The following is a 25,457-nucleotide window of genomic DNA, read 5'->3' as shown; positions in this document are numbered from 1 at the left end:
GTTCGGCCCGAACATATTGCTATATTCATGTGCTCGGCTGAGCACCTGAGTATAATGGAAATCAATGGTAGACAACCAGGCACCCCCTGATCTGAAGAGGGGAGGGTGCCTGGTCCATTGGAAAAAGTCAAAAAGTGATAAAAACACCACCGAAATGGGGACGATGTCTGGATTCATCTTGGACTCCCAGGTCGCTGCTGATAACCATGTTGTCCGAGTTGTATGCCACTTTTACAGACTGACAAAAGTACACACAAACCCCCCCCCCCCCCGCCCAAAAAAAAATAAATAAATTCATTTTACAGGAAAAATTGCTAGGAAACATTCTTTCCAGTATATTAAATTGCATATAAAGTGCAAGTGCTGCAAAAAATTACAAGCAATAAACAGCTTTTATATCACATAAAGGAGGGCCTCATTCACATTGTGGTACAATTGTTCACTAAGTGAAAGGGCTGCCAAAAATTGTAAGGAACAGGCATTCTAAAACACCCTTAGTTACACAAAAAGGAGGGCATTATACACACCCTTGAAAAATTATGATAGATGCCCTACTGGTGACCCTCAAAAACATTTGGAGCAAGGGCCTGCTGATCTGACCATATAAAACCTTAGGGGTGAGGGCCTGCTGCCGCATTCGTGACTCTAGATAACCTCTGGGCGATTGCATGTCCCCCTGATGGCGACGATCCATTTGGATGTCTGCCCTATCAACTTTTGATGTACTTTTCTGTGCCTACCCTGGTGATCACGGGTAACGGGGAATCAGGATTCGATGCCGGAGAGGGAGCTTGAGAAAGGTATACCACATCCAAGGGAGGTCAATGGCTGAAATCTGATTGGCTGTTGTTACCTTGCCCCTTTGTTTTTCAAATTGTGAACCACCAAGAGAGGGTGGGACAAGTTATTAAAGCTCAAGCATCCAAGGAAGGCAGCAGGCGCACGGCAATTACCCACTCCCAACCCGGGAAGGTAGTGACGATAAATAATAATACAGCACTCCTAAGCGGCTCTGTACACTTTCCGATAACGAGGATCTATTGGAGGGCAAGTCTGGTGCCAGCCTCCATAACGTTCACCCAGTTTGCCATCATGGTGAGGATTGTGTTGACCAGACTCTTGGCTACTGAGACTGTATTGTAAGTCAGGGGTTGCTGCCACTTTGTTGACTCTAGATAACTTTTAGGCAATCGCACGTCCCCATGACAGTGACGATCCATTTGGATGTCTGCCCTTTTAACTTTGGAACAATTTTTCAGCAAGGACCTTCTAGTATAGCACCATTTTGCTTGTCTTCTCCACCAGAGAAATGAGAGATGAGAAGTTATCTTTGTAGCGGGGGTCGAGAAGGGTGAACAACCAGTAATCCTTGTTGTCTAAAATACGTATAACGGGTCGTGGGAAAGGCAGCCTAACATAAAGTCAGCCATGTGTGCCAGAGTACCAACAGGCAATATTTTGCTGTCATCATCATCATTAAAAGATTGTAGGTGAGGGCCTGCAGGTCAATTGACCCTGTAAAACATTATGCGAGGGCCTGCAGTTGAGCTGATCCTTTAAAACATTATATGCGAGGGTCTGCAATTGAGCTGACCCTGTAAAACATTATATGAAAAGGACCTGCAGTTGATCTGACCATCTAAAACATTATATGCGAGGGCCTGCAGTTGAGCTGACCCTGTAAAACATTATATGCGAGGGCCTGCAGTTGATCTGACCATCTAAAACATTATATGCAAGGGCCTGCAGTTGAGCTGACCCTGTAAAACAGTATATGCGAGGGCCTGCAGTTGAGCTGACCCTGTAAAAATTTTTAGGCGAGGGCCTGCAGGTGACCTGACCCTGTAAAACATTATATGCAAGGGCCTGCAGTTGAGCTGACCCTGCAAAACATTATATGCGAGGGCCTGCAGTTGAGCTGACCCTGTAAAATATTATATGAGAGGGCCTGCAGTTGAGCTGATCCCGTGAAACATTATATGTGAGGGCGTGCTGCTAAGCTGACCCTCTAAAACATTAGGGGCGAAAGCCTGCTGGTGAGCTGACGCTCTAAAACTTTATATGCGAGTTCCTGCTGGTGAGCTGATGCTGTAAAACATTATATGTAAGTGCCTGAAGGTGAGCTGACGCTCTAAAACATTATATGCGAGTGCATGCTGTTCAAATGACGCTGTAAAACAATATATATGCAAGTGCATGCTGTACAGCTGACGCTCTAAAACATTATTTTCAAGTGCATGTTGTTCAGCTGATGCTCTAAAACATTATTTGCAAGTGCCTTCAGGTGAGCTGATGCTCTAAAACATTATATGCAAGTTCATGCTATACAGCTGACGCTCTAAAACAATATATGTAAATACATGCTGTTCGGCTGACTCTATAAAAAAATTTAGTTGAAAGCCTACAGTTGAGCTGAACCTGTTAAAAAAAATTTGAGTGGAGGGAATATATACAATCTGGATGAGAAGGAGGAGGAGAAAACAAGATTCAACCATATACTCTTTTTTTGTGGTCGAAAGGGTGCATGGGAATACACTACAGTAGATTGAGTACATTATATATGATAGATTGAAATTGCCTTTATGTTCATCATCAGCTCAGCTCTCCTCTGGTGCAGTTGAGAAGTCTGGGGCAATCCAGGCCTTGTTCATTTTTATCTGAGTCAACCTGTCAGCATTGCCATTGGACAAGCGGATACGCTTATCTGTTATAATGCCACCAACAGCACTAAATACACGTTCAGACAAAACGCTGGCGGCAGGGCAGGACAGCACCTCCAAGTCGTAGAGCGCAAGTTTGTGCCATGTGTCCAGCTTGGACACCCAGTAGTTGTAAGGCACAGAGGAATCATTTAGGACACTGACACGGTCTACTATGTATTCCTTCACCATCTTCCAAAACTTTCCCCTCCTTGCACCACTAGGCCGCGCTTCAGGGTGAGTTTGCTGGTGGGGTGTCATGAAAGTGTCCTATGCCTTGGAGAGTGTTGCCCTGCCTTTGTTGGAACTGCTGTGTGTTCCCCTTGTCTCCCTTCCTTGGTAGCCTAAAAAAGTAAGCCGTGTTATCAGATGGAAAATTTTGGAGCAATCTCTCAACAAGTACCTTCTCGTATTGCACCGTTTTGCTCGTCCTCTCCACCACAGGAATCAGAGATGAGAAGTTCTCTTTGTATGGGGGGCGGGAAGGGAGAAGACCCAGTAATCCGTGTTATCTAAAATGCATATAACGCGAAGGTCTCTGGAAAGGCAGCCTAACATGAACTCAGCCATGTGTGCCAGAGTACCAACAGGCAATACGTTGATTTCGACATCAGGATGACTCTCCATCTCTTCATCCTCCTCTTCTGCCCATCCACGCTGAACAGATGGAATTAAAGTTCCATGGGTACTACCCTCTGTAGCATAGGCAACTGCCTCCAGCTCCTCCTCCCCCTCCGCCTCCTCCTCATGGTCCAATTTGTGCTGAGAAGGCAAACTGTGGGTGGTCTGGCTATCACCCTGTTTAATATCCCCCCCCATTTCCTCGTCTGCCATATTCAGAGCGTTGTCCTTAATTGTGAGCAGCGATCGTTTGAGTAGACAAGGCAATTAGCATTATCTCCATTAACCATCTGTGTGGATTTATCAAACTTTTTTAAGACCTCACAGAGGTCTGACATCAATGCCCACTCCTCCTTGTAAATAGTGGCAGTTGACTCGAAAGCGACGACCATGTTGCAGCTTGTATTCCACAACTGCCCTCTGCTGCTCACAAAGCCTGGCCAACATGTGGAAAGTCGAGTTCCAGCGCGTGCTCATGTCGCACAACAGTTGGTGAGCTGGAAGCCGCAAATGCTGCTGCAGCGTTGACAGTCCGGCTTAAGCTGTGGACGACTCGCGAAAATGGGCACACACGCAGTGCGCCTTCACTAGTAGCTCTGGCATGAGATGTGTGTCAGGTTGCCAAGCTCCAAAGCCATCACCAAGTTATGTCCATTGTCAGAGACAACCATGCCTGGTTGTAGGTTGAGTGGCGAGAGCCACAGCTCGGTCTGGTCCCTTATACCCTGCCACAGCTCTGCGGTGGGGTGCTGTTTGTCCCCTAAGCAGATCAACTTCAGCAAGGCCTGTTGACGCTTACCCACAGCAGTGCTACACTGCTTCCAGCTAGTGACTGATGGCTGCCTGCTGCTGGAGGTGGAAATGAAGGAGGAGGAGGTGGAGGCGGAGGAAGAGAAGTGCGGATTGGAGCCAGTAACATAGCTGCTGGCGGAGACCCTGATGGATGTAGGGCCCGCAATCCTCGGCTTCCACAACATTCACCCAGTGTGTGGTCAGGGAAATGTAGCGTGTAGTCAGGGAAATGTAGCGTCCCTGGCCACCAGCACTTGTCCATGTGTCCGTGGTTAAGTGGACCTTCCCAGTAACTGCATTGGTCAGGGCACAGGTGATGTTCTGGAACACATGCTGGTGTAAGCCGGGCACGGCACATTGTGAAAAATAGTGGCGGCTGGGGACTGCGTACCCAAGGGACGACCGCCGTCATCAGGCTGCGGAAGGCCTCAGTGTCCACAAGCCTAAATGGCAACATTTCAAGGGCCAGTAATTTTGAAAGTTGTGCATTTAGTGCTATGGCCTGTGGGTGGGTGGGTATTTGCGCTTGCGTTCAAATGACTGTGTTATGAACATTTGGACACTGCGCTGGGACAGGGAAGTGGATGTTGTTGCTGATGGTTCATGTGAAGGTCCAGGTGCAGGGTGAGGGGAATCTGGGCCTGCACCTTCGACAGGGGATTGGCCAGCAGTGTGTAACACACTGGAAGAGAGGGTGGTGATTAACCGATTGGAAGCATTATGTTCAGCAATCCAACTGACCAACTGTTCGCACTGGTCCGACTTGGACAGTGTTGTCCTGCACTGCTCAGCTAAGTTGGACATGAAGCTGGGTACGGTGGATTTTTTTTTCTGGTGCACTGGCAGCAGACACAGTTTCATTGCGCCTAGGGCCACGGCCTCTGCATGCACCATCAGCATCACGCCCACTTCCCGGTCCCTTAGTACTCGCCTTCTTCATATTAATGGTTTTGTCACTAGATGTGATGCAGATTGTTTTACATTCCGCTAAAGACACAGTTTTCGGATGTAAGACAGTATATGTCACAGAAACCCACAGAATATGGACACTATATTAGGCCCAGATTAGTTAAATTTGCCCTAAAGAAACAGTTTTTGGATGACGTACTGTATATGTCACAGAAAACATCACACTATGGACACTAGATTAAGTCCAGATTATTGGAATTTGCAATACAAACTCTGTTTTTCAGATGCAGGACAGTATATGCCACAGAAACCCACAGAATACGGACACGAGATTAGGCCCATATTAGTTAAATTTGCCCTAAAGAATCAGTTTTCGGATGGCCTACTGTATATGTCACAGAAAACAACACACTATGAACACTAGATTAGGCCCAGATTATTTGAATTTACAGTAAAAAAACGGTTTTAAGATGGTGTACTGTATATGTCACAGAAAGTCACACACTATGGACACTATATTAGGCCCAGATTATTGGAATTTGCGCTAAAGAAACAGTTTTTGGATGGAGTACTTTATACATATGTCACGTATGTGTATTACACGCACACACTACAGAGACAGTTGATGAGGACTGGCACCAAATTATTTTAATTTACGCTAAAGAAACAGTTTTCAGATGGCGTACTGTATGTCACAGAAAGCCACACACTATGGACACTAGATTAGGCCCAGATTATTGGAATCTGCCCTAAAGAAACAGTTTTCGGATGGCGTACTGTATATGTCACAGAAAACAACACACTATGGACACTAGATTAAGCCCAGATTATTGGAATTTGCAATACAAACTCAGTTTTCGGATGCAAGACAGTATATGTCACAGAAACCAGCAGAATATGGAAACTAGATTAGGCCCAGATTATTTAAATTTTCCCTAAAGAAACAGTTTTCGGATGGCGTACTGTATATGTCACAGAAAACAACACACTATGGACACTAGATTAGGCCCAGATTATTTGAATTTACGCAAAAGAAAGAGTTTTCAGATGGAGTACTGTATATGTCACGGATGTGTATTACACGCACACACTACAGAGACAGTAGATGAGGACTGGCCCCTAATTATTTAAATTTACTAAAGAAACAGTTTTCGGATGGAGTACTGTATATGTCACAGATGTGTATTAAACACACACTATAGACAATAAATGTGATGCAGATTATTTGAATTTACACAAAAAGACACAGTCTGCGGATAATGTAGAGTATATGTCCTTAAGGCTACTTTCACACTGGCGTTTTGGCTTTCCGTTTGTGAGATCCGTTCAGGGCTCTCAGAAGCGGTCCAAAACGGATCAGTTTTGCCCTAATGCATTCTGAATGGAAAAGGATCTGCTCAGAATGCATCATTTTGCCTCCGTTCAGTCTCCATTCCGCCTTGGAGACAAACCCCAAACGCTGCGTTTTGGTGTCCGTCTGATGAAACTGAGCTAAATGGATCCGTCCTGGCACACAATGTAAGTCAATGGGGAGGGATCAGTTTTCTATGACACAATCTTGCACAATAGAAAACGGATCCGTCCTCCATTGACTTTCAATAATATTCAAGACGGATCCGTCTTGGCTATGTTAAAGATAATACAAACGGATCCGTTCTGAACAGATGCAGACGTTTGTATTATATGAATGGATCTGTTTGTGCAGATCCATGACGGATCCGCACCAAACGCAAGTGTGAGAGTAGACTAATAGGTATTAAAGAAAAATATCTTGCTGCTGTCAATAAAAGGACTTTGGGGTCTTTGAAAAGCTTTTGGTAGTAAAAACACCAAATTTCTCTCCCTGCACTATCTGTCCCTTCCTCAGCACGGATGTCCCTGAGACTGATCAATTTAATGCAGGTAAAAATATATTTCTGCTCTAAAACACACACACACACACACACACACAGGGACCATTATTTGTTCTGGGTTCTGGTGGATATTTCTGAGCTGTCATGAGGAAATTCAATTAAACGTGGTCGACTCGTCACATGTGTTGAATTCCTCTGAGGTGGTCACAATCCCCACTGGAAGAGGGGCAAGCCAAGAGTTTGATGGCAAATTGTGCTAGCTCAGGCCACAGGTCAAGCCTGCACACCCAGTAAGTTCAGGGGTTCCTCGCTTCTCAGAGCGTACACTTCGGCCGTTAACCTGATGTAGTCAGACACCTGTCTGTCTAGGCGTTCCCCGAGGCGGGATCCGGAGCACGGCTGTCGATGGGTTGGCTGCAAAAAGGATCTCATATCCGAAGTGACTAACACATCTTCAAACCGCCCTCTTCTTGCATGCACTGTTGGTATAAAACCTACAAATAACTACCAGACCACTTATAAATTAATGTAATTTTATTACAGGATTACAAATATTTCACAAACATGATTAAAAGAACATAGGTGCAGGGAAAAAGCAACATCATCTGGAGGATAAACACAGCGGATACTACGTCCATAGATCAGTCCATCTGTATATATGTAATTAACAATAAAGTGCAAGTGCAAAAAACATGTTCATTCACAATCAAATGGACATTGACCGGTTATTCATGCTGTGTCTCCTCCAGGATGGCACCAACCCCCGGATTGGTACCCACAACTGTTTCTCTGTGAGTGGAAATTCCTCTTTTAGTGCCCGCAAAAGAAGAATGCAGCATTTCTCAAAGCAATGTCTGGAAGTGCTGCATTCCGACAGCAATCTGTGATGCTGTTAACATGTCTGCCATTTTGCATTTGTACCGGGCGTCTAAGTACGTTGCCACCCAGTACTGGTCCTTGCCCTTTATGCTTTTTATACGGGGGTCCCTCTTCAAACACTGGAGCATGAAGGCCCCCATTTGCACTAAACTGGAAGCGGTGGAGTGGCCTGGCTCCTGCTCATCATCCAGGATAATGTCATACTCGGTCTCCTCCCCCCAGCTACGGACAACACCAGGGATCCCAGAAAATTTTAAATCATGCTCTTCTTGCTCCTCCTCTGCCCGGGCACCTTCCTCCTCTGACTCCTCTTCAGACTCTTGTTGACTTGTCTCAGATAGAGTAGCCCCCCCCCGGGAATTCATCCAGCATTGCGACTTCCTCTTCTTCCTGCTCCTCGACGGCTTGATCAATGACACAACGTAATGCACGCTCTAGAAAGAAGGCGCAAGGTACGATGTCATGTCACTGATGGCGTCCTGGCTGCGACTGACCAGTCGTCAAATGAGCACAGAAGTATACATGCATCGCACATGAGCAGCCACTGGTGTGTTGAAAAGAAACCAAGCTCCCAAGAACCTGTCCTAATGCAGAGTTCCTACAGGTAGTCGTTAACTGCACGTTTCTGCTGGAGCAGCCTATCAAGCATATACAAGGTGGAGTTCCAACGCATCGGGCAGTCACAAAGCAGATGTCTGATGGGCAGGTGGTGTTGCTTCTGAACGTCAACAAGGCGAGCAGTGGCCGTGTAATATCTTCTAAAATGGGCAGAGATTTTCCTGGCCTGCCGCAAGACGTTCTTGACCCCGGGGTATTTGGCAACGAATCGCTGCACGACTAAGTTGAGGACGTGTGCCATGCACGGCACGTGTCTCATTTTGCCCTGTTTCACCGTGCTCAGCAGATTGGCACCGTTGTTTCACACCACTTTACCAACTGTCAAATTGAGCGGGATTAGCCACTGATCGGCCTGTGATCGCAAATCTAAAGGGAGTTCAGACAACATCTCATCTGGCACATCAAATTGGTTCTGGGGAGCTGGGGGAGCACAGCGGAAGAGGCGGTAGCAGTGGAAAAGGAGGAGTCAGACGAGGAGGAGATGGAGGATGGAGAGAAGGAGAAGAAGAGGCAGGCCTGCATGCAATCCGTGGTGGTAACACCAAATCCACACGGGCGCCACAGGTTGTATGCTTGTCGGCCGTAAGAAGGTTCATCCAGTGGGCAGTAAAAGTTATGTACCTTTGTTATGTACCTTATGTTCCCTGCCTTTGCTTGTTAGACTACATGTCTATGGTCAAATGTATCTTGGCACCGACCCTGTGTGCTAGAGATACATTCACTTGCAGCTGAACATGGACATATAGCTCTGGGATGCCCTTCCAAGGACCTTCCATTGCGGTGTGTCAATGGCCACAAATTTTCTAAAGGCCTCAGAGTCCACCAGTTTATATGGCAGTAGTTGGCGGGCTAGCAGTTCCGACAAGCCAGCGGTCAGGCTTTGGACAACAGGCTAATCCAGAGTCATCATCTTTTACGCTCGAACATTTGGGATGGAAGCCTGACTTTTGTCAGATGAACGCAACTACGGCACGGTGGAAGTTAAAGTGGAGGACAAATGGGAGGAGAAGGAGATGGAGAAGAGGCAGGACGTGGAGCATCGGGAGTGCGACTTTGTGCTTTCTGACTGTAATGTTCCCACTGTGCTCGGTGATGGGAGGCCAGGTGCCTTCTTATGTGGATCATCCCTAGCTGAGTGTTGGGGTTACCTCGACTTATGCGTTGACAGAACAGGCTGCAGATGGCAACACTATTGTCAGCAGCTGACACGTTAAAAAAAGCCTACGCTGAGGAGCCATGTGCCAGCGTCCTAGGAGCTCCGCCTCTCCCTCTGAACTCCCCTCCTCTTCCTCTCTTGTGGGCACCCACGTGACGTCAATCAACAAGTCATCATCACCACCACTGACCTTAGAGATCTCGGGGTAGGCAGCAACAGCGGGGACCACTCTCCTTGGGCTGATCTGGATACTGCTGTCAGACTGCTGGTGGCGTCCGTTGATACCACCTCTTCCTGATCCAATGCGAAGAATGGCTGCGAATTGGTAAGGTCTTGGAATGGATGGAAAAATAATTCCTCTGACTCGAGCGGAGGGGATATGGTGGTGGTGGTGGTATCTTTGGGGGTGCACACAGCAGAGAGTGAAGAGGGTGCAGATAGAGAGGATGAGGAAGGTGCAGAAACGGAAGGCTGAGTGAGCCACTCAACCAAGTCTGATGCATCCTTTGAAGTAATTATAAGCACCTTCTGCAACTTCCCACTTAGGCTCCTGCCTGGTGCACCTGCCCGACCCCTACTACCCCTGCGGAATGCCATGCCTCTTCCTCTGCATGTCATTTTTAAAATGACCCTGTGACAAAAGTCCCTATAAAAGAGCAGTATTTGTGGAAGAAGGTATATCACACCCCTGCCTCAATCTGTTTTTTTGAGGGGCAACTGGTATATCACACCAGTCGAAATAATTTGCTCATATAGCGTTTGTCACTGATTAGCTGCGGTAATGCAGCAAAACCGCAAACAAATACTGCACTGCCTAAATGCACTATATAGAAAGTATATTATTGGTATATCACACCCCTGCTTCAATCAGTTTTTTTGGGGGGAAACTGGTATATCGCACAAGTAGAAATTATTTGTTCCAATAGCGTTTGTCACTCTATGTAGCTGAGGTAATGCAGCAAAATCGCTAATAAATGCTGCACTACCTAAATACACTATATAGAAAGTAAATTATTGGTATATACCACCCCTGCTTCAATCAGTGTTTTGGGGGGGGAACTGGTAAATGACACCAATAAATATTATTTTTTCCAATAGTGTTTGTCACTCTGTTTAGCTGCGTTAACGCAGCAAAACCGCAAACAAATGCTGCACTACCAAAATGCCCTATATAGAAAGTATATTATTGGTATATGCAGCATTTGTGTGCAATTCTGTTGTGATATTGCAGGTATATAGATGGACAAGCGCTATTGGAACAACTATTTGCAACAGGGGTGATATACATGTTGCTCTAAAAAAACGAATTGAGGGGTGAAATATACCTGCTTCCCCAAAATACTGATTAAGGGCTTTTTATATACCTGCATTCACAAAATATTGATTGAAGGGTGTGATATATCTGCTTCCACAAAATATTGATTAAGGAGTTCTAAACACCTGTTTCCACAAAATATTGATTGAGGGGTGCAATATACCTGCTTCCACAAAATACTGCTTAAAGGATTTGATATACCTGTCTCCACAAAATACAGATTAAGAGGTGCAATATAACTGCTTCCATCAAATGTTGATTAAGGGGTTCTATATACCTGCTTCCAAAAAAAAATGATTGAGGGGTGCAATATAACTGCTTCCACAAAATACTGATTAAGGGTATTGATATGCCTGTTTTCACTAAACATTAATTAAGGGGATTAATATACCTGCTTCCACTAAATATTGATTGAGGTCTGTGATACACCTGCTTCCACAAAAAACAGATTGAGGGGTGCTATATACCTGCTTCCACAAAATACATTAAGAGGATTGATATGCCTGTGTTCACTAAATATTGATTAAGAGGTTCTATATATCTGCTTCCACAAAATACAGATTGAGGGGTGCGATATACCTGCTTCCACAAAATACTGATTAAGGGGACTGATATACCTGCTTCCACCAAATATTGATTGAGGCCGGCGATACACCTGCTTCCACAAAATACTGATTAAGAGGATTGATATACCTGCTTCCACAAAATACTGATTAAGTTTCTTTTTATATACCTGCTTTCACAAAATACAGATTGTGGGATGAGATATACGAGCTTCCGCTAAGAATTGATTAAGGGGTTCTATATACCTACTTCCACAAAATACTGATTAAGGGGTTTGATATACCTGCTTCCACAAAATACAGATTGAAGGGTGTGATATACCTGCTTCCACAAAATATTGATTAAGGGGTTCTATACACCTGCTTCCACAAAATACTGATTAAGGGAATTGATATACATGCTTCCACAAAATAATGATTAAGGGGTTTGATCTACTTGCTTCCTGAAAATACTGAATAAAGGGTGCAATATACCTGCTTCCACCAAAAATTAATTAAGGGGATCTATATACCTGCTTCCACAAAATACTGATTTAAGGGTGCGATATACCTGCTTCCACCACTATAGATTGAGGGGTGTGATATACCTACTTCCGCCAAATATTGATTAAGGGGACCTTTATACCTGTTTACACAAAATACTGATTGAGGGGTGCGATATACCTGATTCCACAAAATACTGATTGAGGGGTGCAATATACCTGCTTTCACCAAATATTGATTAAGAGGTTCTATATACCTGCTTCCACAAAATATAGATAGAAGGGTGCGATATACCTGCTTCCGCAAAATACTTATTAAGGGGATTGATATACCTGCTTCCAGCAAAAATTGATTGAGGAATGCGATACACCTGATTCCACAAAATACTGATTAAGGGGTTTGATATACCTAATTCCACCAAATGCTGATTGAGGCCTGCAATATACATGCTTCCACAAATACTGCTCTTCTTTAGGGACTTTAGCACAGGGTAATTTTGAAAATGACAGGCAGAGGAAGAGGCAGGCCATTCCGCAGGGGTGGTAGGTGTCGGGCAGAGGCAAAATGCTGGAGCCTAAGTGGGAAGTTGGAGAAGGTGCATGCGATTACATCAAAGGATGCACCAGAGTTGGTTGAGTGGCTCACTCAGCCTTCCGCTTCTGCACCCTCCTCATCCTCTGTATCTTCACCCTCCTCACTCTCTGCTATGTGTACCCCCAAATACACCACCACCACCACCATAGCCCCACCACTCGAGTCAGAGGAATAATTTTCCCATCCATTCCTAGACCTTACCGATGCGCAGCCATTCTTGGCATCGGATAAGGAAGAGGAGCAGTATGATGACGGTACCCAGATCAGCTCAAGGAAGATGGTCCCCGCTGTTGCTGCCTACTTCAAGATCTCTAATGTCAGTGTTGATGAAGGTGACAATGATGACATGTTGATGGACGTCACATGGGTGCCGAGAGGAAGAGGAGTGGAGTTCAGAGGGAGAGACGAAGCAATAGATAGGGAGGAGAAGAAGGAGAATCAGGGAAAACTTACAGTCTACAAATGTATCTGGAGCGAGCCATCCACCATGCACGGTCACATCTTGCGCTCACAGGACGCTGGCACATGGCTCAGCAGCATGATTTTTTTATTGTATGTGTCAGCTGCTGACAATAGTGTTGCCATCTTCAGCCTGTACTGTCAATGCATAATTTGCGGTAAGCTCAACACTCAACTTGGGACGACCACCTTAAGAAGGCACCTAGCCTCACATGACCGAACCCAGTAGGAGCAATGCCGTCAGAACCCAAAGCCACACTCCCAGCGCTCAATGTCCTGCCTCTTCTCCTCTATTCTCCCATTTGTCCTCCAATCCACCTTCCACCGTGCCATTCTCGCATTCATCTGGCAGAAGACAGGCTTCTGTGGCCCAAATTTTCAAGCGTAAAAAGTTGATGACGCCGGATAACCCTTTTTTCCAACGGCTGACCGCTGGCTTGTCAAAACTGCTATCCCGTCAAATACTGGCATATAAACTGGTGAACTCAGGGGCCTTTAGAAAATTTTTGGCCATTGGCACACCTCAATTAAAGGTCCCCGGAAGGAAATATTTATTAGTATTTTTATTATTATTTATTATTAAAGCGCCACTCATTCCATAGCGCTGTACATATGAGAAGAGGTATACATACATAATACAGACAATTGCACTAATCATAAACAAGACGGGTTACAAACTGGTACAGAAGGAGAGAGGGCACTGCCCGTAAGGGCTTACAATCTACATGGTATGGGAGAAGGACACAGTAGGTGCGGGTGAAGTTGGTCATGGCGGTATAGAGGCAGCAGGGTCACTGGTTGTAGGCTTGTCTGAAGAGGTGGGTTTTCAGTTTTTTTTTTAAGGATGCCACTGTAGGTGAGAGTCTGATATGTTGAGGTAGCGAGTTCCAGAGTATGGGGGATGCACGGGAGAAATCTTGGAGTCGATTGTGGGAAGAGGCGATAAGAGGAGAGGAGAGAAGGAGGTTTTGTGAGGATCAGAGAGTGCGTGTGAGGGTGTATCGGGAAAGTAGCTCAAAGATGTAGGGAGGGCACAGGTTATGGATGGCCTTGTATGTATTTGTTAGTACTTTGAAGCAAATTTACTGGGCAATGGGGAGCCAGTGAAGGGATTGGCAGAGGGGAGAGGCAGAGGAGTAATAGGGTGAGGGGTGGATTAGTCGGGCAGCAGAGTTGAGGATAGATTGGAGGGGTGCGAGAGTGCTAGATGGAAGGCCAAAGAGGAGAGTGTTGCAGTAGTCTAGGCGGGAGATAATAAGGGCATGTACAAGCATTTTTGATGATTCAAAGTTAAGGAAAGCACGGATGTGGGAGATGTTTTTGAGTTGGTGGCGGCAGGTGGTGGAAAGGGCTTGGATGTGCGGTCTGAAAGAGAGGGCAGAATTCAAGGTCACTCCAAGGCAGTGAACTTGGTTGACTGGGGAGAGTGTGCAGCCATTGATCATGATAGATAGGTCTGTTGGGGGGGTTGAGCAAGATGGGGGAAAGATTATGAATTCAGTTTTATCCATGTTAAGTTTTAGAAAGCAAAAGGTGAAGAAGGATGATATAGAAGATATACATTGTGGGATTCTTGATAGTAAGGTGGTGATGTCTGGACCAGAGAGGTAGATTTGTGTGTCGTCAGCGTAGGAGTGATACTGAAAGCCATGGGACTCTATGAGCTGTCCTAGGCCAAAAGTGTAGATAGAGAAGAACAGGGGTCCTAGAACAGAGCCTTGCGGGACACCAACAGAGAGGGAATGAGACGAGGAGGTGGTGTAGGAGTGGGAGACGCTAAACGACCGGGCTGTGAGGTATGATGTGATCCAGGAGAGGGCCAAGTCAGTGATGCCAAGAGATGAGAGAGTTTACAACAGAAGGGAGTGGTCAACAGTGTCAAAGGCAGAGGACAGGTCAAAGAGAAGGACGACAGAGTATTGTTTCTTGGTTTTGGCTTCTTCTCGCAGAAGGGCATCTCAGAGCTCTATGGCCACGTTCAGCGGCAATTAAATAAATCTCTGGCACATAGTGTCGGTGCCAAGATACATCTGGCCACAGACACGTGGTCTAGCAAACATGGGCAGGGAATGTACATAACTTTTACTGCTAACTGGGTGAACCTTCTGACAGCTGTCAAGCATGTAACCCGTGGCACCCGTGTAGATTTGGTGTTACCACCACGAATTGCATGCAGGCCTGCCTCTTCTTCTCCTCCTGCTCCATCCTCCGTCTCCTCCTCAGCTGACTCCTCCTTTTCCACTGCTACCACCTCTTCCGCTGCACCCCGCAAGCTCCCCAGAAAATATTCGATGTGCCAGGTGAGAAGTTGCCATGCTGTGCTGCGGCTGTTGTGCCTGGAAGCCAAGAGCCACCACGGTCCTGCACTGCTTTCAGCTCTGCGGGCACAGTCCGATCAGTGGCTAATCCCGCTCAATTTGACAGTTGGTAAAGTGGTGTGCAACAACGGTGCCAATCTGCTGAGCATGCTAAAACAGGGCAAAATGATACACGTGCCGTGTATGGCACACATCCTGAACTTAGTCGTGCCGCGATTCGTTACCAAATACCCCGGGGACCAGGACGTCTTGCGGCAGGCCAGGAAAATCTCTGGCCATTTTAGAAGATATTACACGGCCACTGCTCGCCTTTCTGAAGTTCAGTGGCGACACCACCTGCCCATCAGATGTCTGATTTGTGAATGCCCGACGCGCTGGAACTTCACCTTGTATATGCTTGATAGGCTGCTCCAGCAAAAACGTGTCGTTAACGACTACCTGAACGAACTCTGCTGCAGGACAGGTTCTGGGGAGCTTGGTTTTGTTTTACCGTGCCAGTTGCTGCTCAAGTGCGACGCATGCAGACTTCTACGGCCATTTGATGAGATCACCAAACTGTACAGTCCCAGCCAGGGCACCATCAGTGACATTGTGCCTTACGCTTTCATTCTGGAGTGTGCAGGAGCTGGAAGATGAGGACGTTTCAATGCTGAATGATTTCCTAGGGGGCTACTCCATCTGAGACAAGTCAGCAGGAGTCTGAAAAGGAGTCAGAGAAGGATGGTGTATGGGGGGAGGAGTTGGAGGAGGAGCAAGAAGAGCAGGCTTTGAGGGGAACTTTAATCTTTTCTGGGATCCCTGGTGTTGTCCGTGGCTGGGGGGAGGAGACTGGGGACGACATTTTTCTGGGCGATGAGCAGAAGCCAGGGTGCTCCACTGGTTCCAATTTAGTGCAAATGGGGGCCTTCATGCTCCAGTGTTTGAAGAGGGATCCCTGTTAAAAAAAAAAAAAAAAGGGTAAGGACCAGTACTGGGTGGCAACGTACTTAGACCCCCACTACAAACACAAAATGGCAGACATGTTACCAGCATCACATAGGGCTGTCAGAATGCAGCATTTACATGTCTTGCTGCGAGAGATGCTGCATTCTGCTTTTGCGGGTGCTGGCAGAGGAATTTCCACCCACAGCGAAACAGGTGCGGGTACCAATCCTACTGCGCCTGCAAGAAGAGGGCGGTTTGAAGATGTGTTGGTCACTTCGGATATGATATCATTCTTGTAACCAACCCCTCGACCGCTGCCCTCCGAATCCAGCCTCAGGGAACGCCTAGACTGACAGGTGTCCGAATATATCGGGTTAACAATGAGAAGCTAAGAACCTCTAGACTACTGGGTGTGCAGGCTTGACCTGTAGCCAGAGCTGGCACAATTTGCCATGGATCTCTTGGCTTGCCGCTCGTCAAGTCTCCTGTCCGAAAGGACATCTAGCATAGCAGGGGGGATCGCGCCTTGCTCAAGACAGTGTGGACTACCTCACATTTCTAAAAATGAATGAAGCATGGATCTCAGAGAAATTCAACACCTGTGACGACGACGTGTAATTGAATTTCCTCATGCCAGACCACAAATATCTACCACCTATCAAAACAAAGAATGGTCCTCGTCTTATGTATATACAGTGGCATAAAATGCCTTTTCTGTCAGGTGAATGCCTAATATTTGGGGACTCTACTTCAGTGGCATATAGTAAAAATTGTATCCAGTGAACGCCTAATGTACCTCCAGACACATAATCATTAGTTCTTTTCTGTAAGGAGAATCCCTAATTTTTTGGGCCTATACTGGCCTACAGTAAAAATTTTAGCCATTGAATGCCTATTGTACCTCCAACCACATCATCACTTGTTCTTTTCTGTCATGTGAATGCATAATTTCTGGGGCCTATACTCCACTAGCCTGCAATAAATTGTCATCCACTGAACGCCTAATATTGCTCCAGCCACATAATTACTTGTTATTTTCTGTCAAGTGAATGCATAATTTTTGGGGCCTGTACTCCGCTGTCCTACAGTAAAATTGTTATCCACTGACCATCTAAAATACCTCCAGCCACATAATAATTTTTTTTTTTTTCTGTCCAGTGAATGCCTAATGTTTGGGGCCTATACGCCACTGGCCTGCAGTAAAATTGTTATCCACCAACCACCTAATATACCTCCAGCCACATAATCATTTGTTCTTTTCTGTCCGGTGAATGCCTAATGTTTGGGGCCTGTACTTCACTGGCCTACAGTAAAATTGTTATCCACTGACCATCTAAAATACCTCCAGCCACATAATATTATTTTATTTTTTTCTGTCCAGTGAATGCCTAATGTTTGGGGCCTGTACCCCACTGGCCTGCAGTAAAATTGTTATCCACTGACCGCCTAATATACCTCCAGCCACATAATCATTTGTTCTTTTCTGTCCGGTGAATGTCTAATGTTTGGGGCCTGTACTCCACTGGCCTGCAGTAAAATTGTTATCCACTGACCAGCTAAAATACCTCCAGCCACATACAGGGAGTGCAGAATTATTAGGCAAGTTGTATTTTTGATGATTAATTTTATTATTGAACAACAACCATGTTCTCAATGAACCCAAAAAACTCATTAATATCAAAGCTGAATATTTTTGGAAGTAGTTTTTAGTTTGTTTTTAGTTTTAGCTATTTTAGGGGGATATCTGTGTGTGCAGGTGACTATTACTGTGCATAATTATTAGGCAACTTAACAAAAAACAAATATATACATATTTCAATTATTTATTTTTACCAGTGAAACCAATATAACATCTCAACATTCACAAATATACATTTCTGACATTCAAAAACAAAACAAAAACAAATCAGTGACCAATATAGCCACCTTTCTTTGCAAGGACACTCAAAAGCCTGCCATCCATGGATTCTGTCAGTGTTTTGATCTGTTCACCATCAACATTGCGTGCAGCAGCAACCACAGCCTCCCAGACACTGAGAGGTGTACTGTTTTCCCTCCTTGTAAATCTCACATTTGATGATGGACCACAGGTTCTCAATGGGGTTCAGATCAGGTGAACAAGGAGGCCATGTCATTAGATTTTCTTCTTTTATACCCTTTCTTGCCAGCCACGCTGTGGAGTACTTGGACGCGTGTGATGGAGCACTGTCCTGCATGAAAATCATGTTTTTCTTGAAGGATGCAGACTTCTTCCTGTACCACTGCTTGAAGAAGGTGTCTTCCAGAAACTGGCAGTAGGACTGGGAGTTGAGCTTGACTCCATCCTCACCCCGAAAAGGCCCCACAAGCTCATCTTTGATGATACCAGCCCAAACCAGTACTCCACCTCCACCTTGCTGGCGTCTGAGTCGGACTGGAGCTCTCTGCCCTTTACCAATCCAGCCACGGGCCCATCCATCTGGCCCATCAAGACTCACTCTCATTTCATCAGTCCATAAAACCTTAGAAAAATCAGTCTTGAGGTATTTCTTGGCCCAGTCTTGACGTTTCAGCTTGTGTGTCTTGTTCAGTGGTGGTCGTCTTTCAGCCTTTCTTACCTTGGCCATGTCTCTGAGTATTGCACACCTTGTGCTTTTGGGCACTCCAGTGATGTTGCAGCTCTGAAATATGGCCAAACTGGTGGCAAGTGGCATCTTGGCAGCTGCACGCTTGACTTTTCTCAGTTCATGGGCAGTTATTTTGCGCCTTGGTTTTTCCACACGCTTCTTGCGACCCTGTTGACTATTTTGAATGAAACGCTTGATTGTTCGATGATCACGCTTCAGAAGCTTTGCAATTTTAAGAGTGCTGCATCCCTCTGCAAGATATCTCACTATTTTTGACTTTTCTGAGCCTGTCAAGTCCTTCTTTTGACCCATTTTGCCAAAGGAAAGGAAGTTGCCTAATAATTATGCACACCTGATATAGGGTGTTGATGTCAGTAGACCACACCCCTTCTCATTACAGAGATGCACATCACCTAATATGCTTAATTGGTAGTAGGCTTTCGAGCCTATACAGCTTGGAGTAAGACAACATGCATAAAGAGGATGATGTGGTCAAAATACTCATTTGCCTAATAATTCTGCACTCCCTGTAATAATTAGTTTTTTTCTGGTATGTCACTGTCCATGTTGTGTGACTATTTGTGCACTTCTAGTAAGTATTTAGCGAAACGTCCCGGCCAATGTTCGTCTATCACTAATGGTGGATCCAGTAGTCCACTAGGACCTCTGAGTGTTGTTGCATGGTGCTTCTGTAAGCCACCCTAATTTTTTATGCTCCTGGGTGGATTATACTTCCTAATATGGCAAGGAATGAAGCATGCTATTATTTGTCTCTTATTTTCTTTTAAAAATCCATTTAAAAAAATACTGACGTACAATGTGGATAAATATGTTTGTTTGGGTGCCATATTACAGGTCCTCAACTCATATTTCAGAAATTTGGTAATTGCACAAGTCGTATATTATTATTTTTTTTTACACAACTCTTTTTTGGGGAAAACACCATTACATAGTAACATATTAACATAGTATATAGGGCCGAAAAAAGACATTTGCCCATCCAGTTCAGCCTGTTATCCTGCAAGTTGATCCAGAGGAAGGCAAAAATTAATACCGTTTTTCTAACTAACTAGAATTGGATTAACAAATAATGGAAAATAAAAAAGAAGGACTTTTCATTTGTAGCTGGAAATATGAATCAATGCTTAAAGGAGTTGAAATCAGTATTTTATATATTATACAAAATGGATTTTTTTTTTTTTTTTAAGTAGCTATATTTAATCTCACTGATACTCTACCACTGCTTAAGGCCTCTTTCACACTACAGTTTTTTGCGTTCCGTATACGGTCCGTTTTTTGCGTTCCGTATACGGTCCGTATACGGAACCATTCATTTCAATGGTTCCGCAAAAAAACGGAATGTGTTCCGTATGCATTCCGTTTCCGTATTTCCGTTTTTCCGTTCCGTTGAAAAGATAGAACATGTCCTATATTTGGCTGCAAATCACAGTCCGTGGCTCCATTCAAGTCAATGGGTCCGCAAAAAAAACGGAACACATACGGAAATGCATCCGTATGTCTTCCGTTTCCGTTCCGTTTTTTGCGGAACCATCTATTGAAAATGTTATGCCCAGCCCAATTTTTTATATGAAATTACTGTATACTGTATTTGCCATACGGAAAAACGGAACGGAACAACGGAACGGAAACGGAACCACAACGGAAGCAAAAAACGGAACAACGGATCCGTGAAAAACGGAACGCAAAACACTGAATTCAACATACTGTAGTGTGAAAGAGGCCTAATAGTGCTCCAATCATCAGGAGCCAAAGCAGCATCTGAATAGCAGGGGCAGGGAACTGTGAGGGTGAGTAAGGTTTATTTTTTTTATTTTAACCTATAGTGAGCCATACTTTATAAATGTAATAATGTGGACAACCTCTTTCATAGAGTTCTCCAGGAATTAAGAAAATGAAAATACTTAAATATTACTTTATCACCAGTGTGATCTTACATGTACACACTGCAACTAATTAGCAATAGAACAAAGCTGTTACAACCCTAGTGGGAAATCACAGTGCTTTTATAATAAGTATAGCAGTTATACTTTACTACATATTCTAATTTATCACTGTGTCATGATACAGAAATAATCATTGTTCTAAGTTTGTTAACCCTTATTTTTTAGACATAGTTACATAGTCCAGGCGTACTTGATGACCATGTTTCATAATTTTACTTATTTTGTCATTAAGATGATGCCATTATTCACAACATTTCTATGTAGCTTCTATTACTGTGTCACACACAAAAGATAACTCAAATTTTCCCTTTGTTGTTATCATTTGATTAGTTCTTATTCTCTCTAGTCTCTATAGAAACATCATTATCCAAGAAATAACAGACTCTATTACCAGTGCAGAGAGTGAATTCTGGATAAATGTGTCCAAAACCTAGTGGAATGGACATCTTTTATATATTAAGCTTTTTTTTTTTTTCCTTAATACATAATACAAATATTAGAAAAAAAAAAACACAATCACTCGAACATATATTCTAAATTAAAGGGACTGTAAAACAATATCAATTTTATATTTATTTCTCACAGGGAGTTCAGATCTCTGAAATAATAAAGCCTTGTATTTAACAACATGAATCATCGTTTTGAATCAAGAAGTTTACATAGGGTTGTATTTGTGGGTTGACATAATGTGTTATGTGTTATATAATTTATAAAATTAAAGGGGTTGTTCAACAGTATTCATCTTCTATATATGGATCACAGTGGATAAAAAATAAAATAAGTCATACTGATAGTCACCAATCCCCTGTTATCTGCCTTTCCCATTATGCTCTGATCCCACTGCTCCACACTTTCTAGTTCTGTCCAGACACACCACAAATGTCAGGAAAGATCCGCTCAGCCAATCACTGGTTGCGCTGTGATCTGCCTCAGCCTATGAATGGCTGAGCAGACATTTGCGTGAGTTTCAGGCAAATCGAGCCAGGAATTGGGGAGCAGTGGAGACCAGACCAGTGGATGCAGGGCATTGGTGATTGTAATGATGGCTTCTTTTTTATATTTTTTAAGCCACTGTGATCCATGTAAAAATAATTGATACTGACAAAATAGTCACCTAGTATATGTTAAGTAAAAATGTCATAAAATAAAGAATAACGTTGCACATACTGAAAAACATGTCACTTAATATTATGTTTGCTTTGTTACAGATCCCCTTAATGTCAGCGACTCTTCCAATAATTACTATGGCACAAACAGTAGTTCTGTAGCAGCTGCAATCTTGGTACCATTCTTCGCACTTATATTATCAGGATTTGCATTCTACCTTTATAAACACAGGTAAATACTAATATGTATATATATATATATATATATATATGAGATATATATATATATATATATATATATAAATATATATATATACCCTCTGTAGATACTCCTCATATTTTTGTACTAAGAATTTGCTGATTATGTTATTTCCTGCTATGTATAAATACATACAATGATACATTAATAAATACATAAATTGGTTGATACAAGTGATTAGTGAATTCATTCACTGAAGTCTCATGCAATTCATTCACTGAATTGAATTTTGCCTTCTCGGAGACAATACACTTTAAGGGCTTGTTCACATGACCGTGCCGCAAAACAGACAAGAATAGGACAGGACTCAAAATTTTTGCGGGGCCACGGGACAGAGCAACGGATGCGGACAGCACACAGAGTGCTGTCTGCATCTTTTGCGGACCCATTGAAATGAATGATTCCGTATATGGACCGTATGCGGAATGCAAAAAACAGCCCGTATACGGAACGCAAAATACATTCGTGTGAATGAGCCCTGATGCTGTACGGAGACAGCATTAAAACTAAAGTGTTTGAATTAATCGACTTCGGAACTCTAATCCGAAGCTCGATTTGCTCAACACTTGATACAATAATTAATTCATTGTATTTTAAATCTATTCTGTTTAGAATTTCCTTTGAATATTAAGTAAAATCATATATAAATACAGCTTTATGTCTTAAAACCATAAACCTATTTTCTATATTCAGCTACAGGTGCATACATACTGTACAATTACACTGATCAGCTAAGCTCTCATGACGTCTTCTCTCACACAAAACAGTGCCAATTTCCATACCTTTCCTTCTCTGCTTTACTTTTGACATCTGCTCAATTGCTGCTTTTAACATTTCCCATCCCACAGAAAACTTGATGTAAGACTATAATTAAATCTCAGAAGTGACACATATTTCATTGTGCCACCCTATTATTGCTTGTGCTATGATTTACCTAATGCAGAGATATGCGCAATGCAACTATGTAGATTACATTTGTGCATAGCTAATGTTTCAGATTTTAGATCAACCAAATCAACACCAAAATTTCTGCAATTTATTCTGTTATATAGTGGCATCATATTGTATTGCTCTTAAAGGGGTATTCCAATTGGTTAAAGTTATCACCTATCCACAGGATAGGGACAGCTATTAGATCGGTGGGGCTCCTAGGACCTCCACCAATCATGAGAACTATAGCTGGACCTGGCTATCTCCGGAACGCCCATAGAAATGAATAGAGCAGCTGCGCACATTTGCAACCAACCACTCTGTTCTTTTGATGGGAGCTGCAGTGGGTATGTGGACCCCATCCTCATGATTGATGGGGGTCCTAGCAGTAGGACCCCCAATGGATAGGGGATAACTTTAACCAACTAGTAAGAGGGGGTCATGGATAAAATGTATTACAAGTACTAACAATCCGTGTTGTCTAAAATGTGTATAACGCGAGGGTCGCAGGAATGGCAGCCTAACATGAAAACAGCTGTGTTTGCCAGAATACCAACAGGCAAGATTTTGCTATCGTCATCAGGAGGATCACTCTCAATCTCCTCATCCTCTTTCTCCTCTTCTGCCCACCCACGCAGAACAGGTGGAATTATATTTCCATGGGTACTACCCTCTGTAGCAGAGGCAACCGTCTCCTGCTCCTCCTCCTTCTCTTCATCAACCAATAAATGCTGAGAAGACGAACTGAGGGTGGCCTGGCTATCACCCTGTGTAATGTGTTTCCCCATTTCCATCTTTTCCACATGCAACGTGTTGTCCTCAATTATGAGCAGCGAGAGTTTGAGTAGACACAGAAGTGGGATGGTTACGCTGATAATAGTGTTATCGCGGCTCACCATCGGTGTTGTTTCCTCAAAGTTTTTTTTAAAACCTCACAGAAGTCAGAGATCCATGCCCACTCCTTGCTTGTGAATAACTGAAGCTGACTGGAAAGGTGACGACCATGTTGCAGCTGGTATTCCACTACTGCCCTCTGCTGCTCACAAAGCCTTGCAAACATGTGGAACGTCGAGTTCCAGCACATGCTCACGTCACACAACAGCCTGTGAGCTTGCAATTTCAAGCGCTGCTGCAGCATTGACAGACCGTCTGAAGCTGTCGATGACTTGCGGAAATGTGCACACACGCGGCACACCTTCATCAGTAGCTCAGGCAAATTGGGGTAGGTCTTCAAAAACTGCTGAAACACTAAGTTTAAGATGTGAGCTAGGCATGGGATGTGTGTGAGCTTCCCGAGCTCCAAAGTCTCCACCATGTTACAGCCATGCCTGGTTCTAGTTTGAGTGTTAAGAGCCACAGCTCAGTCTGGTCTCTTATCCCCCGCCACAGCAATGCAGCTGTGTGCTTTTTGTCCCCTAAGCATATCAGCTTCATCACTGCCTGTTGCCGCTTCCCCACTGCAGTGCTACACTGCTTCCAGCTACCGACTGATGACTGACTGGTGCTGCACGCAGATAATTTGGAGGAGGAAGTGGAAGAGGAGGTGGAAGAGGAGAAGTGAGGGTTGTAGCCACTAACGGAGGTGCTGACGGAAACCCTGATGTAATTAGGGCCTGCAATCCTTGGCGTCTGTAGCACCTATGCCATCCCAGGGTACAACTCGCTCCTGGCCTCCACAACATTCACCCAGTGTGCCTTCAGGGAAATGTAGTCTTCCTGGCCGAATGCACTTGTACATGTGTCTGTAGTTAAGTGGACCTTCCCAGTAACTGCATTGGTCAGGGCACATGTGATGTTACAGGATAAATGTTGGTGATAGGTGGGCACAGCACACCTTGAAAAATAGTGGCGGCTGGAGACTGCGTAACGCGGGATGGCCACCGACATCAGGCTGTGGAAGGCCTCAGTGTCCACAAGCCTAAATGGCAACATTTCCAGGGCCAGTAATTTGGAAAGCTGCGCATTTAGTGCTATGGCCTGTGAGTGGGTGGCTGGGTATTTGCGCTTGCATTCAAATGCCTGCGGTAAGGACATTTGGACACTGTGCTGGGACACGGAAGTTGATGTGATCGCTGATAGTGCTTATGAAGGTCCAGGTGCAGGGCGGGAGGCATCCGGACCTGTGCCTTCGACAGGAGATTGGCCAGCACGTAACAACGGGGAAGAGGAGGCAGTGGTGTGACCCACAGACACAGATTGTAGACCCAGGCGTTCAGCCCACTTATTATGGTGCTGGGATGCCATGTGGCGGATCATGCTGGTGGTGATGAGGTTGCTAGTGTTCACGGCCTGGCTCATTTTGGTACGGCACAGGTTGCAAACTACTATTCTTTTGTCGACTGCACATTCCTCAAAAAAGCTCCATACAGGGGAACACAAAGGGAGATTTCTGAAAGGGGGTGCTTCGTA

The 25,457-nt window shown here is 44.4% G+C and overlaps 1 protein-coding gene across 1 annotated transcript in view; it reads left to right on the top strand.

The window, feature by feature from the left end:
* Positions 1–25,457, top strand: part of CSMD1 (CUB and Sushi multiple domains 1) — a 2,061,198-nt gene that overhangs the window by 2,031,508 nt on the left and 4,233 nt on the right. Inside the window, exon 69 of the mRNA XM_044291097.1 lies at positions 21,962–22,091. Within this exon, the coding sequence (XP_044147032.1) occupies positions 21,962–22,091 (130 nt within the window). The remainder of the gene's footprint in view (positions 1–21,961; positions 22,092–25,457) is intronic.

This window comes from Bufo gargarizans, chromosome 4 (genome assembly GCF_014858855.1).
Source record: "Bufo gargarizans isolate SCDJY-AF-19 chromosome 4, ASM1485885v1, whole genome shotgun sequence".
NCBI classification, from domain to species: domain Eukaryota; kingdom Metazoa; phylum Chordata; class Amphibia; order Anura; family Bufonidae; genus Bufo; species Bufo gargarizans.
The sequence above is the reverse complement of the archived record's forward strand: the minus strand, read 5'-3'. Positions and strand labels throughout refer to the sequence as shown.